We start from the raw sequence: 15,421 nt of genomic DNA, 5'->3' as shown, positions 1-15,421 counted from the left end.
AGTTCATATTGGAAACAGACCACAAGGCTCTTGTGGTCTGTGGATAGAGAGAATGAAGGATAGAGAGATGGATAGAGAGAATGAAGGACACAAATGGAAGGATCACGCGATGGTACCTTGCAATCCAGCCATTCCGGTTCACTATCAACCACATCTCCGGCAAAGATAACTGTACTGCAGACTGTCTCTCTCGCTGTCCCAGGGAGAGATCTGAAGAGGGGGAGTGTGTGATGGCTGCACTTACAGCCACACAGTGGTAATACCCACCATGTTAGTGTAGAGGCTTATAAGTAACATTGCATTCTCATTTCTTTCTTTAAATATAGGAATTTATTTACAGGACAATAAATAACTGGTTTTGGTTTAGAATTCATTTAACATATCCACATAACACTGCATTCTAAAATAAGTGCGCACATTTTAGTTTACACTGTTATGTATGATTATTTTTTTGTTTTTTGAGTTACCTTAGTTGCAGCTGTTCCAGTCCCTTGATTAAGGAGCCAAGAGGTGGAAAAGGGGCAGAGTGAGCTTTAAAGGAAGACTACAAATTGGTTCACGCCATAACTCAGGACCATGGGGGGGAATTGGAGTTCATTATGTTTGGTTTAGTTAGGTTTTGTGTGTTTTACCCCTTCTTGTGTTTTTTGTGGGCTGATCAGCCACTATTTAAGTGTCCCATTTGTCTCGTTAAGTTAGGTCAGTTTGTTTGAATTATCAGTTGTATTGTCAACTTTGAGTAGAGTTTTGTTATTTTGACCTCTTTTATGGGCCCAAGATTTTGATTCTTTTTGCATGAGTTAACCAATTATGTTTTTGGGTTAAATAAAAAATCATTTTTTTGGACATTAACCTGTGCCTAAGTTTCCTTCACTGCTCGGTCCATCACACAAACTCTCAGCTGTGTCTGTAATCAAACCTCTGTAACTTTGCTTCACTTCAGCAGCATCAGCTCATGTTCACATGTTGATTCATGGTTTGCTTCAGTTTTTGATGGACTGCAGAATATTTTGAAGGTTATCTGCTATAAAAAGCCAGAACAGGAAAATCTGTTTCATGTGTTTCTGTTTAATCCTCAGTGACTTTGAAACAAAGGCCTCTGCTGTGATGATCACACCTCTGATCAAGTTTCACAGTGTCAGCTTTGTTTTTATACATATGGATATGTGCTGATAAATGATCAGAATTATAATATTTCCCACTGTCTGCTGTGTACCGTGACCTTTGACCTGCTAAAGACAGTCAGCTGTGGATTATTCATTGTTGTGTCTGATACTTAGAACTGTGAGGAAGAACACTACACAGTTAATCAGGGTCCCCTCTCTCTGAATCAGGAAAGGTGGGCAGGCCGTGTGTGGGCCGCGGGCCATACGTTGAGTATCCCTATTTGAAATGTGAACATTGTTCTGCTGCAGTCAATGGACTAAACCAGAGAAGAAGAAAACAGACTTTACCATGAAGATCCTCAGTGTGGATCAGTATAATATCAGCCTGATGTCTGCAGTGTAGTGTCAGCACAACTTTCACATCATATTAATCTCAGCACAACTAAAACATGCTGACTGACCTCAGAGTTTCAAGTCCACATCCTGGACTCTCCAGGAAACCAAACAGATGCTTCACTCCTGAATCCTGCAGCTTGTTCCAGCTCAGGTCCAGCTCTCTCAGATGGGAGGGGTTGGACTTCAGTGCTGCTGCCAGATAATCACAGCTGATCTCTGACAAATCACAGCTCACCAATCTGTATAAAGAGTGAAAGATGTAAGTTTATTAGACAAAGTGTGAGCTTGAAATCATTCAGTGTTTCATCATCTGTTCAGAGCTGAAGAAGGTTCAGAATGTAGAAGTTTAGAAAATGGAAACTCCAAACAGCTGAAGCCAACAGGAAGCAGCTTCAAACAAACACAACAAGAGAAAAAACTCTGAATGTTTCATGGTCCTGGGTCGGTGACCCAGCGCTTTTAGTTTATTATCATTTTCTAGTTTATGATGATGATTATTATTATTGTTTGAGTTCTATGTTCGGTCTGCCTTTGAGTCTGCCTTTGAGTCTGCGTCTGTGTCTCTGTCTTTCTATGGTGTCACCCCGTCTGTTTGTGAAGCTGTCTGTTTAGTTCTGTGTCTTGTATGGTTCCCCGTGTCAGAGTTTCCTGTTTTATTGTGAAGGTCTCTGTCTGATGTGAGTGTGTTCAGTTTACATTTCCCCTGTCCCGTCAGCTCTGATTCCTCCCAGCTGTGTTGCCCTCCTGTCTCTCATCCCCTGATTACTGGTGTGTGTATTTAAGCCCTGTGTGTTCTCCTGCCTGTTGCCGGTTCGTCTGTGTTACGCCGTGTCAGTCTGTGGTCCACGGTGTCCTGTCACTGTGTATCTCTGCCTCTCACCCCATTCTGGTACACTCTCAGGTTTGTCATTTAGCTTTCCCAGTATAGGTCTTTAGTTTTGTCTTCCCTCTTGCCTGTTTTGCCATCTCACCACTGTGTAAATAAAATATCACCAGCATTATCATCTACTGCCTGCGTTTTGGGTCCTTTCCCCCTTCAATACCACACGGCTCGCCTCGGCAGCCGTGACAGAATGTTTCACATTAAAGTCGTACATTTATCATAAAAACAGGAAAAAGACTTGAAAAAGTCGTGTTTTTCCTTCCAGGAACCACAAGGCTTCACTTTTAAAGGTGAAGTGTGAAAGAAATGGACATATTTGAAGTCCAACACCTTTTTCCAGTCACATTATTAAAGCAGACAAACTACAAGCTCATTTTCATTCCAACAAGTCATCTTCTGACCTGGACTAACAACACTGGTCTCTATGTGCAGCTGGCTGTGAGACCAGTGCTCAGGGAGCGTCTACAAAGTGCAACACTGAAAGAACATCACACACTCATTTGCTTCCAGCACTTTCACACAAACATCTACTGTCATTATTGTCACCAAACTCTGTGGATCCTTTATTGCAAATTCAAATGGGATCAAATGGTCAGACAAAAGAGGGTTATGAGGAAATATGATGAAATGTTGTGTATTAGCAGCAAGTTATTGAATCATTTTCCTCAGAAACCAAACAAAATGATTGACAAACATGTTTTTACAAACTCAGTGTTGGACTTGGATCAGCAGGATAAGCTGATGTTTAAAGGCATTTGAGTCTCGCTGTATGAGAGTCCAGTTATTACTCAATATTTATGGATGATGTTCTTTCAGTGTTGCACTTTGTAGACGCTCCCTGAGCCTCACAGCCAGCTGCACATGGACCAGCTGACATTACCCAGCATTAGAGGCGGGTGTAAAAAAATGGATTTTCCTATTTAAATGGTTTTAATTTGAATAAAGCGATGTTGATTCATTCAATCCTGAATCGATTTTTAATATAAATGTATTTTGCCAGAATCTCAGGTTAAAGCTCCCAAAAGTATTTCAACAACAAGCAAACAGATAAAACAGTAAATGAGAGCAGCTAAACACACAAAGATGGAAACACAGAGCGTGGATCGTTCACTCGACGGCACGTACACGGACACGCCGTCGGGGCTGAAAGTGGACAGCTCACAGATCCTGAAGCTGCAGGTTTCATCTGTCTCCAACCAAAACTGACTGAACCAGCAGCAGAAGAAGATCCAAACTACGCTTTACGTTTGATGAACATCGTCATGAATTCTCTCTGACTTTGACGTTTACTTCCTGCACAGCTCTCTCTCTCTCTCAGTGTACTTCAAGAACAGTTTACCTTCAAAAATCTGTTTCCTGCATTATTCACTGCTTATTACGCAACAGTCTGCTGTTGTGTTCACTGCTGTCGGCCTCCGAAAACAAAGCCTCATTTCTGCTGTTCAATACTGAAGAAATTTAAACCTTTTAAAATGATGACAGATTACAAACTCTCAGCTGTGTCTGTAATCAAACCTCTGTAACTTTGCTTCCCTTCAGCAGCATCAGCTCATGTTCACATGTTGATTCATGGTTTGCTTCAGTTTTTGATGGACTGCAGAATATTTTGAAGGTTATCTGCTATAAAAAGCCAGAACAGGAAAATCTGCTTCATGTGTTTCTGTTTGATCCTCAGTGACTTTGACACAAAGGCCTCTGCTGTGATGATCACACCTCTGATCAAGTCTCACAGTGTCAGCTTTGTTTTTATACATATGGATATGTGCTGATAAATGATCAGAATTATAATATTTCCCACTGTCTGCTGTGTGCCGTGACCTTTGACCTGCTAAAGACAGTCAGCTGTGGATTATTCATTGTTGTGTCTGATACTTAGAACTGTGAGGAAGAACACTACACAGTTAATCAGGGTCCCCTCTCTCTGAATCAGGAAAGGTGGGCAGGCCGCGTGTGGGCCGCGGGCCATACGTTGAGTCTCACTGTTTGAAATGTGAACATTGTTCTGCTGCAGTCAATGGACTAAACCAGAGAAGAAGAAAACAGACTTTACCATGAAGATCCTCAGTGTGGATCAGTATAATATCAGCCTGATGTCTGCAGTGTAGTGTCAGCACAACTTTCACATCATATTCATCTCAGCACAACTAAAACATGCTGACTGACCCCAGAGTTTCAAGTCCACATCCTGGACTCTCCAGGAAACCACACAGATGCTTCACTCCTGGATCCTGCAGGTCGTAGTTGTTACTTAGGTCCAGCTCTCTCAGATGGGAGGGGTTGGACTTCAGTGCCGCTGCCAGATAATCACAGCTGATCTTTGAAAAACCACAGCGCCCCAATCTGTATAAGAATGAAAGATGTAAGTTTATTAGACAAAGTGTGAGCTTGAAATCATTCAGTGTTTCATCATCTGTTCAGAGCTGAAGAAGGTTCAGAATGTAGAAGTTTAGAAAATGGAAACTCCAAACAGCTGAAGCCAACAGGAAGCAGCTTCAAACAAACACAACAAGAGAAAAAACTCTGAATGTTTCACATTAAAGTCGTACATTTATCATAAAAACAGGACAAAGACTTGAAAAAGTCGTGTTTTTCCTTCCAGGAACCACAAGGCTTCACTTTTAAAGGTGAAGTGTGAAAGAAATGGACATATTTGAAGTCCAACACCTTTTTCCAGTCACATTATTAAAGCAGACAAACTACAAGCTCATTTTCATTCCAACAAGTCATCTTCTGACCTGGACTAACAACACTGGTCTCTATGTGCAGCTGGCTGTGAGACCAGTGCTCAGGGACAGTCTACAAAGTGCAACACTGAAAGAATATCACACACTAATTTGCTTCCATCATCCAACCTGAAGAGGAAACAGAGACGACTCCCCTTCAAAGTAAAAGCTGCTCCTTTTGGACACAGTATCAAAGAAAGTCTACAGAATAACATAGAAAAGAAAGAAAAACGTTTTGGTTGTTTTTAAATTGTGCAGAAATGAAACTACACTAAGCTCAATTATGTGACAGACATTTCATCCCATGTCAGTTTGGCCTCATCCTGGGCCGGATTATCCAGCACACACTCTGACCACAGGCCCAGGGGCCACGCACAGCTGGGCTCCATCCAAGAGACAGCAAACAAACCAACACAATAATAAAAAGCACCATGTGATCTTCTTACATCTTCAAGACAAACATAGTAAAAACATGAGCATATTTGTTTCCTGATAAAATGATGTGACAGGTAGAACAGAGTAAAGTGGTGGTGTTACAGCCTTTCTCCCCTCTGCTGCCGAGGCTGTTAGTCTCTCCCAAACTCAGCTACAGGACTTCCAAATGAATGAAAGCAGCAGAAGTGGCTTTACAAATGAAAGAGGAAGAGGAGAAGAAGAGGAGAGGGAGGCCACCCTGACCATCACTCCAGCTGAAAACATCACACTTCCATTAAAGTTGGTGAGAAAATGTTGAGCAGGATGAGCTGCTGGCTAATCTGGAGGCTGTAGCAGCAGCTCACAGTCACAGTGGATTTCCACTCATGAAAAAGCTCTGGCTGCTTCATTTCTCATCTCATATCAAAGACTTTAGTGAAGCTGTACTGTGATGCTTCCGTTCCATATTCCAGTGAAGCCTCCATAATGATTTCAGCTGTTCTGTACACACACTGTGTTCCCTTCAATAATTTCTAATTATTGAAGAAGGAAAAGAAGCCGAGCTCTCAAATCCAGCTGGCGAGGGTCCATCACACATTTGTGCCCAGGGCTCTGTATGCTGGACATCCAGCCGTGGCCACATGGAGCCATCATGGATTTAGTGTGAACAATAAAATAGGCAGTGATGTTTCCACATCTGGTCCAGAACATAATGACATTAAAATGATGTGATTACATGAAACTGGCAGATCCTGGTTCAGCCTCCAGTCTGCAGTCATGTCAGCATCACGTCCCACCTTCACTGGAGGCCATCTTCATTTTTATTGTCAAACTCTACTCTGATTGTATGGCCTGGAATCCATGTTACCCATAATGCAACAGGCGTCAGAGACGGGCAGAAAGAGTGTGAGATGTTTTACAAAGTGAAAACAGTTCTTATTTTTTTAATAACGTTGAGCCAAAGTGAGAGAAAAAGGAGCTTTATGGAAGGAATGAATGTGATGAATGAGTCATTACATCTACACCTGAATCACAACACTCACAACACTCCAGCAGGCGCAGCCATTGGCCATCAGCTGTGCAACACTCACACAAATTTATCAACTGGGTTTAATATTTTGCCACATAGATCATTTATGTGCTTCAACTCTTCTTACATTTTACCGCCAACACGTTTCAAAATGAGCAGCCTTTACTTTGAAGGCCAGCTGTCTCTGTTTCCTGTTTTCATTGTTGGATAATGGAACAAGTCGAAGCTTCAGTGCGTTGAATTGTGTTACACAAAAATAAGCAAAGTTTTCACGTTGTTCAGGCAGAATCAAGCATTGAAGAATGAATTCAGACATCAATAAACATTTTCATCAGCACAAGCAGGACAATGAAACCTGGAAATACCCCAAAATGCCATTTGTCATTCTACAACTTCAACAACTGCACATGAATTATACTTCATGCACAGACGCACAGTCTCTGAGTCCTGCTTTGTTGTCATGTTTGGGCCTGTGTTAGGCTGCTCTGTGTTCCTCTGCTTTAACACACACCTCACCACAGCAGCTGTGTGGGTCGTCTCTGTAGCAGCCATATCAGCTTCTGATACATGAACATCATCACAGCTCCAAACTTCACCTTTATTAGCTTCGACATTCATGTCTTTCTTTTCCCTCTCTGTTTCCACAAAAGCTCAAAGTCTCTGCAGCCTGTTTTTATCTGCTATCATCAGATCTTCATCATCCTCATTCACATCCCTCACACACTCTACAGCCTCATCAGCACTGACTTCATCTTCACTGACTGATGGAGCACAACATGAACCTGTGGAGGCTGAAACACTGTCCTGTCAAACATCTCCCCGTCACCACTCCACTTCTGTCAGCCTTTAAATGAACCCTGCTCAAGTCTGTCACTTCTGTTTGGAGCCAAAAGGAAAAACTGTTGTTCAGTCGTTTGGAAAGACAACATTTCTGAAAGCACTCAAACTTCTTCACATTTGTCTTCAGACACATCCTGAACATTGAGGAACTAAAGAAAGTTTCAAACATTAATCAAAGACCTGAAATATAGCAAAACAACAACAGCCACAGTCAGTGAACTCACCTCAGAGTCTCCAGTCGACAGTTTGGACTCTCCAGTCCAGCACACAGAAGCTTCACACCTAAATCCTGCAGCTGGTTCTGACTCATGTCCAGCTCTGTCAGATGGGAGGGGTTGGACTTCAGAGCTGAGGCCACAACTTCACAGTGAGTCTCTGAGAGTCGACACAGAGTCAGTCTGTGATGATAGAAAATATAAAATGTGTTATTATAAAAGCAGAAAATCTGCATTATAAACACAGACTGAATGTATATGAAGACAAAACAGAGTGAGGTCATAATCTGATGAATCTGCTCTTCACATCTGTGCTTCAGCTCCTCTTACTGTGTTTGACATGACACAACGATTGAGTCTCTCTCAGACCTGCAGACTTTTAATGAGAATCTTTGTTTGGCTTTAATCTGCAGATGAAGGAGGAAGATGGTGTCACATTTAGGCTTCCACAATGTCCACAGTCTGTCACTGAGATCTGATCCAGAGTCAGAGTGAAGACACACATTTGGACTGTTTCCTGTTTTGACTCCAGAACATTTTGAATGAGTTCAGCTCAGTGAAGAGTTCCAGCTGGAAAGATGATCTCTGTTTGCTACCTGCTGTCAGGTACGACTGTTCACGTCCACACGCAGGAAAAACCTGCTGACTGTTACCAAACGGAGCAGAAATCTCATCACTGGACAATAATGATGAATGAACTCAGAGCTGCTGATATCAGATCTGATTTCAGGGGAACTAAACACAGAAATGATTGGCTCATTTTAGCTTTCTGAGCCATTATCTGCTGCTGTGTCGCTAGTTGGCAGAAAATGATTTGTATTCCTGTTCAGGGCTTCAGTGTTTATGAGTCCAGATCCAGGTGACAGCAAGTCAAAATGATGTTACCTGTCTGTGTCCAGCAGCAGCCTGTATTCACTTTGAATATTGTTATAACCTGACATGGATCAGTTTGTCTTTGATTGGTTTGTAAATGTGATAAGGAAGAAGAAGATCACTTATGTAAGTTGGAGCTATACCGTGCAGGGCCCTATAAGTCATGATTATGATCTTAAATTGGACCCTGAACTTGACAGGGAGCCAATGCAGTTGAATCAGCAGGGGAGTATTTGTGATGCTTTATCAGAAGCCTAGCAACAGAAATTTTGAACACCCTGCAGTCGTTCCAGGGAGGCAGTACTTAAGCAAGTAAACAAGGAATTACAATAGTCTAAGCGAGATGAAACAAAAGATAAAGAAAAAAAAATAGAACAAAATAATCATTTCCAATTCGGAACGTGACACAATGGGACTCAGCTTAGCGATAGTTCTTAAATGATAAAAACAAGAGCGAACCAAGGATTTAACGTGTGTGTCCAGCGTCAGAGCTGGATCAAGAGTGACACCAAGGTTCCTAATGGAGGATTTAATATAAGAAGCAAGAGGGCCTAGATTTTGAACCACAAGGGGAACAAAGACAATGACTTCTGTTTTATCAGCATTTAGTTGAAGGTAATTACCAGCCATCCAATCTCTAACGGAATCTAAGCAGGACTGCAAGATTTGGAGCTTAGAAACATCAGTTGGCTTAAAACAGATATATAGCTGAATATCATTGTTAAGGTTAATTGTTAAATGTTTGTTATTTTTATGCTTACCATTTGTACATAATTTTAAGGAATTATTTCTGTCCTCACCTCCCCAGATTCTTAAGATTCTGGGAGGGGGGCGGTAGTGTTTTTATCACAGGAACACCCTTGTGAATGTCTGTTTGATTCCTCCCCTTTGTATGGCTTCACTGTGTTATCTAGGGTGAACCATCTAGGGTGTGGGGGAGACTACCCTCTTTATGACCAAGGATGTTCCTCCTGTGCTTTTACCCTTCGATCAGCAGGATCACACACACACACACACACACACACACACACACACACACACACACACACACACACACACACACACTCTCTTACATAAGTTCACATATATACATACAAATGCCTTGTCTTAGGACCATGTGGGCGTGGCTTTGTTCTGACGTGTTTTGTGTGAACTGTCTCTCAATAAAAGGTAGCAGGAGGAGGTCAGATCTGGGGGTCATTTTCGTGGTGGACACAGACGAGGCCTCCCTTGCGCAAATAATTGATCGATCGACTGTCTTGTTTTCTTCATGATGAATAAGTCTCTAGAATTAGCGGGGCTTGTGGAAACACAGACCCAACAATCATCTGCATAACAATGATATGAAATATCAGAGTAAGAGCTAAGAAGTTGCAGAAGAGGGAGTAAATACAACAAAAACAATAACGGTCCCAAGACAGAGCCCTGAGACACCCCATAGGCAAGAGAGCTGATGGAGGATCTGAACTTGGAGGTAGCCACAGAGAAAGATCGATTTGACAAATAGGATTTAAACCATTACAATGCGGTACCCGATACATCCACCCAGTGGTTTAATCTATCTAACAAAATAAGATGATCAACAGTGTCAAAAGCAGAGGTCAGATCCAGCAACATCAAAACAGTGCACTCACCAGCATCATAATTCATCAAAATATCATTAGACACTCTAAGAAGTGCAATTTCAGTATAGTGAGTCTTCCGAAAGCCAGATTGAAATTTATCAAGAATGTTATGTTTATCTAGAACAACTGTGAGTTGCTTGGCCACAACCTTTTCTAAAATCTTGGCAATAAAAGGCAATTTTGAGATGGGTCTGTAACTGGAAAGCAAAGAAGGATCAAGTTTAGGGTTTTTTAAAAGCGGGTGAATGACAGCACTTTTACAGTAACCAGGGACCTGACCAGAGAGTAGAGATGCATTAATAATTTTAAGAACACTAGGACCAATAGACTCAAAAACATTTTTAAACAAAGACCCAGATAAAATATCAAGGGGGCAAGAGGATGATCTCATTGAAGTAACCAGCTTCAATAACTCAGGTAAAGACACTGGTGAAAATCTTTCAAATATGACAGGCTTAAGTAAAATCGGAACAGGCAAATGGTACATGGAGGGAGAGATGTTGCTCCTTACATTGCTAATCTTTTGAACAATGAAGGAAAGAACAATTTCACAGTCATCATTTGAAGAAATTGGGACAGCAGCAGAAGCCGGAGCAACTACATCCCTAATAGTGTCAAATAAAACCTTATCAGAGTTACCTCTGCTCCTAGAGACTAGGTTTGAAAAATAAGCAGCCCTTGCATCACGAATTGAAGCATTAAAGGAAACTAAAAGGTCTTTTAAATGAAAGAGATGAACCTGTAAACGAGTCTTTCTCCACAAATGCTCAGCTTTACGACAGACATGCTTTAAACAGCGAATGCTGTCGTTTATCCAGGGCGAGGGTTTTGTAACAGGGGCTAGTCTAGTTTTAATAAGGCAAATATTATCGATAATAGAAAGACAGTAATTATTAAAAAGATTTGTTAATAAATCAACATCATTAGAAGCAGGCAGAACCAAATTAAAAACGTCAGAAAATTTAGCAGCAGTAGAAGAATCTAAGACGCGCGAGCTAAAAGCACGATGCTCAGGATGAGGCAAATAAAAAGACAAATGAAATATAATACAATAATTGTCCGAAATAAAAATATCCTCAGAACTAATACAGTCGATGGTTAAGCCAATAGTAAAAACAAGGTCCAGAGTGTGCCCTTTGGTGTGGGTGGGGCCAGATACATGCTGTGTGAAGTAAAAAGAGTCCATGATGCTAAGAAAACCTCTGGCAAAGAGGTCAGAGTCATCATCAATGTGCATATTAAAATCGCCAATTATTAGAAGTAGTGAGGAGGATGGAGAGAGAGAGAGGACAGAGGGTGAAGTTAGAAACACTAAAAGGATTTTTCATGGATTTCATGGATGATTTGAGTGATTTCCAGCAGGACACTTAAACATGTCAGTGGATGTCCTAAAGAACATATTCACTGATATGAAACGTGTCATTGAACAGGATTAATATCAGTGGAAACATGGTGGAAACAGCTGTGACTGCATGGATGTGACACACTTCAAATCTGTTCTCCACTCTTGGATTTGGGATCCATGGAGCTGCTGCTGAGTCTGTACAATAAAGGAATGGTGTGGAAGGTTGCAGCGTACGGACACAAACACTTTGTGGTTACAATCTGATTTTATTTTCAAAATTAAACTACTAACCTACACTGATCAATGATGTTAATGATCACATCTGGACTCACCGAGCCTTTCTGCAGTTCCTCACAGCTGGAATCAGTCTCAGTCGTCCCTGCCATGATGTGTTGTACTTCAGCAGGTCAAACTCATCCAGAACCTCCTCTGACATCTGCAGCATGAAGGCCAGAGCTGAGCACTGGATGTCAGAGAGTTCCTTCTTTGATCTGTTCTCTGACTTCAGGAACTCTTGGATCTCCTGATGTACTGAGAGGTGGTTCATCTCCATCAGACAGTGGAAGATGTTGATGCTTCTGTCAGGAGAGATTTTATCACTGTTCATCCACTTCAGGTTGTTGATGACTCTCTGGATGGTTCCTGGACTGATCTCTGTCTGACCCAGCAGACCTACTAAGAGTCTCTGGTTGGACTCCAGACAGAGGCCATGAAGGAAGCGAACAAACAGGTCCAGGTGGCCATTTTTACTCTGGAGGGATTTCTCCATGGCTCGTTTAAGGAAATCATCCAGAGAGGACTCGTTGTATTTTTTCCCCAAAAAGTTCTTCAGCACCTCTGTCTTCCTGTTGGTGTGACAGTGGAACATGTAGACAGCAGCCAGAAACTCCTGAATGCTCAGATGAACAAAGCAGTAGACTGGTTTCTGGAAGATCACACACTCTCTTTTGAAGATCTCTGTACAAACTCCTGAGTACACCGAGGCCTCTGTCACATCCAGACCACACTGCTCCAGGTCTTCTTGGTAGAACATGATGTTTCCTTTCTCCAGATGTTCAAACGCCAGCCTCCCCAGCTTCAGAAGAACTTCCCTGTCAGCCTCCATCAGCTCCTGTGGACTCGTCTCACGTCCCTCATGGTACTTGTTCTTCTTCTTCTTTGTCTGAACCAGCAGGAAGTGTGAGTACATGTCAGTCAGGGTCTTGGGCAGCTCTCCTCTCTGCTCTGTAGTCAACATGTGCTCCAGAACTGTAGCAGTGATCCAGCAGAAGACTGGGATACTACACATGATGTGGAGGCTCCTGGATGTCTTCATGTGGGAGATGATTCTGCTGGACAGCTCTTCATCACTGAATCTCCTCCTGAAGTACTCCTCCTTCTGGGCGTCAGTGAAGCCTCGTACTTCTGTTAGCCTGTCAACACATGTAGGAGGGATCTGATTGGCTGCTGCGGGTCGGGAAGTTATCCAGACGAGAGCCGAGGGAAGCAGATTCCCCTGGATGAGGTTTGTCAGCAGTTGGCTGACTGATGACTTCTGTGTGACATCAGACAGCAGCTTCCTGTTGGTCAAATCCAATGAAAGTCTGCTTTCATCCAGGCCGTCAAAGATGAACAAAAGCAGAGAGGCAGCCAGCTTCTCTGCTGTGACCTTCTGTAATGTTGGATGGAAAACATGGAGCAGCTCCAGAAGACTGTACTGCTCATCTCTGATCAGGTTCAGCTCCCTGAATGAAAGCAGAACCACCACACTGACATGTTGGTTCTCCAAGCCCTCTGCCCAGTCCAGAGTGAACTTCTGCACTGAGAAGGTTTTTCCAACACCAGCCACGCCGTTGGTCAGAACCACTCTGATGGGTCTCTGTTGGTCAGGTAAGGCTTTAAAGATGTCCTGGCACCTGATTGGAGCGTCATGGAGGGCGTCCATCTTGGAAGCTGTCTCCAGCTGCCTCACCTCATGTTGGGTATGAACCTCTTCACTCTGTCCCTCTGTGATGTAGAGCTCAGTGTAGATGGTGTTGAGGAGGGTTCTACTTCCTGTTTCATCACTTCCTTCAGTCACACGTTCACATCTCCTCCTCAGACTGATCTTATGTTCATCTAAAACCTCCTGCAGACCAACATCTGCTGAAAGAAAGAAAAACAATGAGACTAAAGAGAAAGAAAACTCTTCAATGTCTGAACAACACAAGAAGTCCAGTTTTCAGAAATGAGTCCATCAGCAGACAGATGTTCAGTCTTACTTTGTACACAGCTGCTCTGACTGGCTGTCTGCAGTCCAGCTCTGCTTCTGGATCTTTCTCCACACTGGGGACAGGAGGAGTCTCCTGATGGAGCAGACTGGTCCCAGTATGAGGAGATGCACTGTCTGCAGAACCAGTGTCCACAGCTGGTAGAGACTGGATCCTTCAGGACGTCCTGACACAAAGCACAGCAGGACGGCTGCTCCTCCTCACAAACACCACTCCTCTTCCTCTCTCTGTGAACACATTTCTTCATCACTAAAACATTTACTGTCAGTGAAAAACATCCAGATGTGACCAAACTGCAGTTCCTCACAGTTCCTTTGATTTCATCAACACTAATGAGCTGCTCTTCCTGTCTGCCTGTCTCATTAAACACTGAGTGAATACAAACTCAACACTTCCTGCAGACTTCCTGACTTCACAATAAAAGCTTTCCATCAGAGAGACAGTTATGACTTTCACTGTTTTACAGCCGCTGTGTGCAGATTATCTGGGTCAGTTCACTCTGAAGCAGCTTAGAAGTGTCCGTGTAGAGCCGTGGTCTGACACACAGAGACTTCTGATTTTCTCTATTGAAACAAACATGATGAAGATGAGCAGGTTTCTCTTCTAGTATAAACTCTGTGTCTCTCTGGCTGGCTCATGATGGCTTTTCAGGTTTTATGTTTTGCTCTCTCCTGCTATGGTTTTGCCTGCCTGGGTGGAGCTTGTAATGGCCTCTCGCTCTTGGTCCACACAGTTATGATGATTACACCACCTGTTGCTGATTCACCTGGGCTTACCGGTAACCATTTAACGCTGCGGCATGGAGCAGTTTGTCGCTGGGACATTGACCCTCCTGTGTTCATGATCTCAGCTCCTTGCTAAGAAATCTCTCTCTAAATTCACCAGTTGGGTTAACTTTGAGTAAATATTTCCCTGGACCTGGTTACAGACGCTTACCTGTGATTCCCGTGTGAGGCTGTGTGAGTGCAGAGCAGGACAAGAGTGACTGAAGAGGAGTGAGTGTGGACTCCATTCCCTCTTTTCCCTGGAGCCCTGGACCCCCTCCCCAACTCACTGTACATATATAGAGTAGGGCTGGGTATCGTCACTGATTTCTAGAATCGATTCAATTCCGATTCACAAGGTCCCGAATCGATTCGATCCACGATTCGATTTAATTCGATTCGATTCGATTCGATTTAAATCTGGGACATTTTGACAGTCAGAAATATAATTCAGATCAGTACATTTACATATTTTTGTATCAATAAAAAGGAAGCTGACAAACGCAAGACTTTATCACAGGTGTGAGCGTAACAGCAGATGCCTTTGTGTCAAAGCAGCTGAGGATAAAACACAGAAAAACATGAAGGTGATTTTCCTGTCCTGGGATTTTATAAAAATATTCTGCAGTACATTGCATTTTGAATAATTTTAAAAAGTTTAAATTTGTTCAGTATTGAACAGCAGAAATTATGTTTTCTTTTCGGAAGAATGTAAAAGGGAAAAAAACAGCGGCTGACAGCGCTGTAAGCAACAGTAGACTTGTGCGTAACAAGCAAGCCAATAATGAAGAAAGGGAAACTGTTCTTGAAGTACAGAGAGAGAGAGAGAGAGAGAGAGAGGGAGGGAGAGAGAGAGAGAGAGAGAGAGAGAGCTGTGCATCGAGGTGGAAGCAAAACAGTAAAAGTCAGAGTGAATTCATGACGATGTTTATGTGAAGCGTTTGGATCTTCTTTTGCT

The 15,421-nt window shown here is 42.6% G+C and overlaps 1 protein-coding gene across 1 annotated transcript in view; it reads right to left on the bottom strand.

The window, feature by feature from the left end:
• LOC146634521 (NACHT, LRR and PYD domains-containing protein 12-like) overlaps positions 1-14,016 on the bottom strand; it is a 46,411-nt gene extending 32,395 nt beyond the window's left edge. Inside the window, exons 1-5 of the mRNA XM_085377387.1 lie at positions 13,691-14,016; positions 11,783-13,574; positions 7,617-7,790; positions 4,549-4,725; positions 1,568-1,741 (exon numbers count right to left, since the gene is read on the bottom strand). Of these exons, the coding sequence (XP_085233513.1) occupies positions 1,568-1,741; positions 4,549-4,725; positions 7,617-7,790; positions 11,783-13,574; positions 13,691-13,946 (2,573 nt within the window). The 5' untranslated portion in view covers positions 13,947-14,016. The remainder of the gene's footprint in view (positions 1-1,567; positions 1,742-4,548; positions 4,726-7,616; positions 7,791-11,782; positions 13,575-13,690) is intronic.
• Between the last annotated feature and the right edge of the window lie 1,405 nt (positions 14,017-15,421).

Source organism: Diplotaxodon limnothrissa, linkage group LG3 (assembly GCF_057381915.1).
Source record: "Diplotaxodon limnothrissa isolate DT_005_m linkage group LG3, D_limnothrissa_male_GT1.1, whole genome shotgun sequence".
NCBI classification, from domain to species: domain Eukaryota; kingdom Metazoa; phylum Chordata; class Actinopteri; order Cichliformes; family Cichlidae; genus Diplotaxodon; species Diplotaxodon limnothrissa.
The sequence above is the reverse complement of the archived record's forward strand: the minus strand, read 5'-3'. Positions and strand labels throughout refer to the sequence as shown.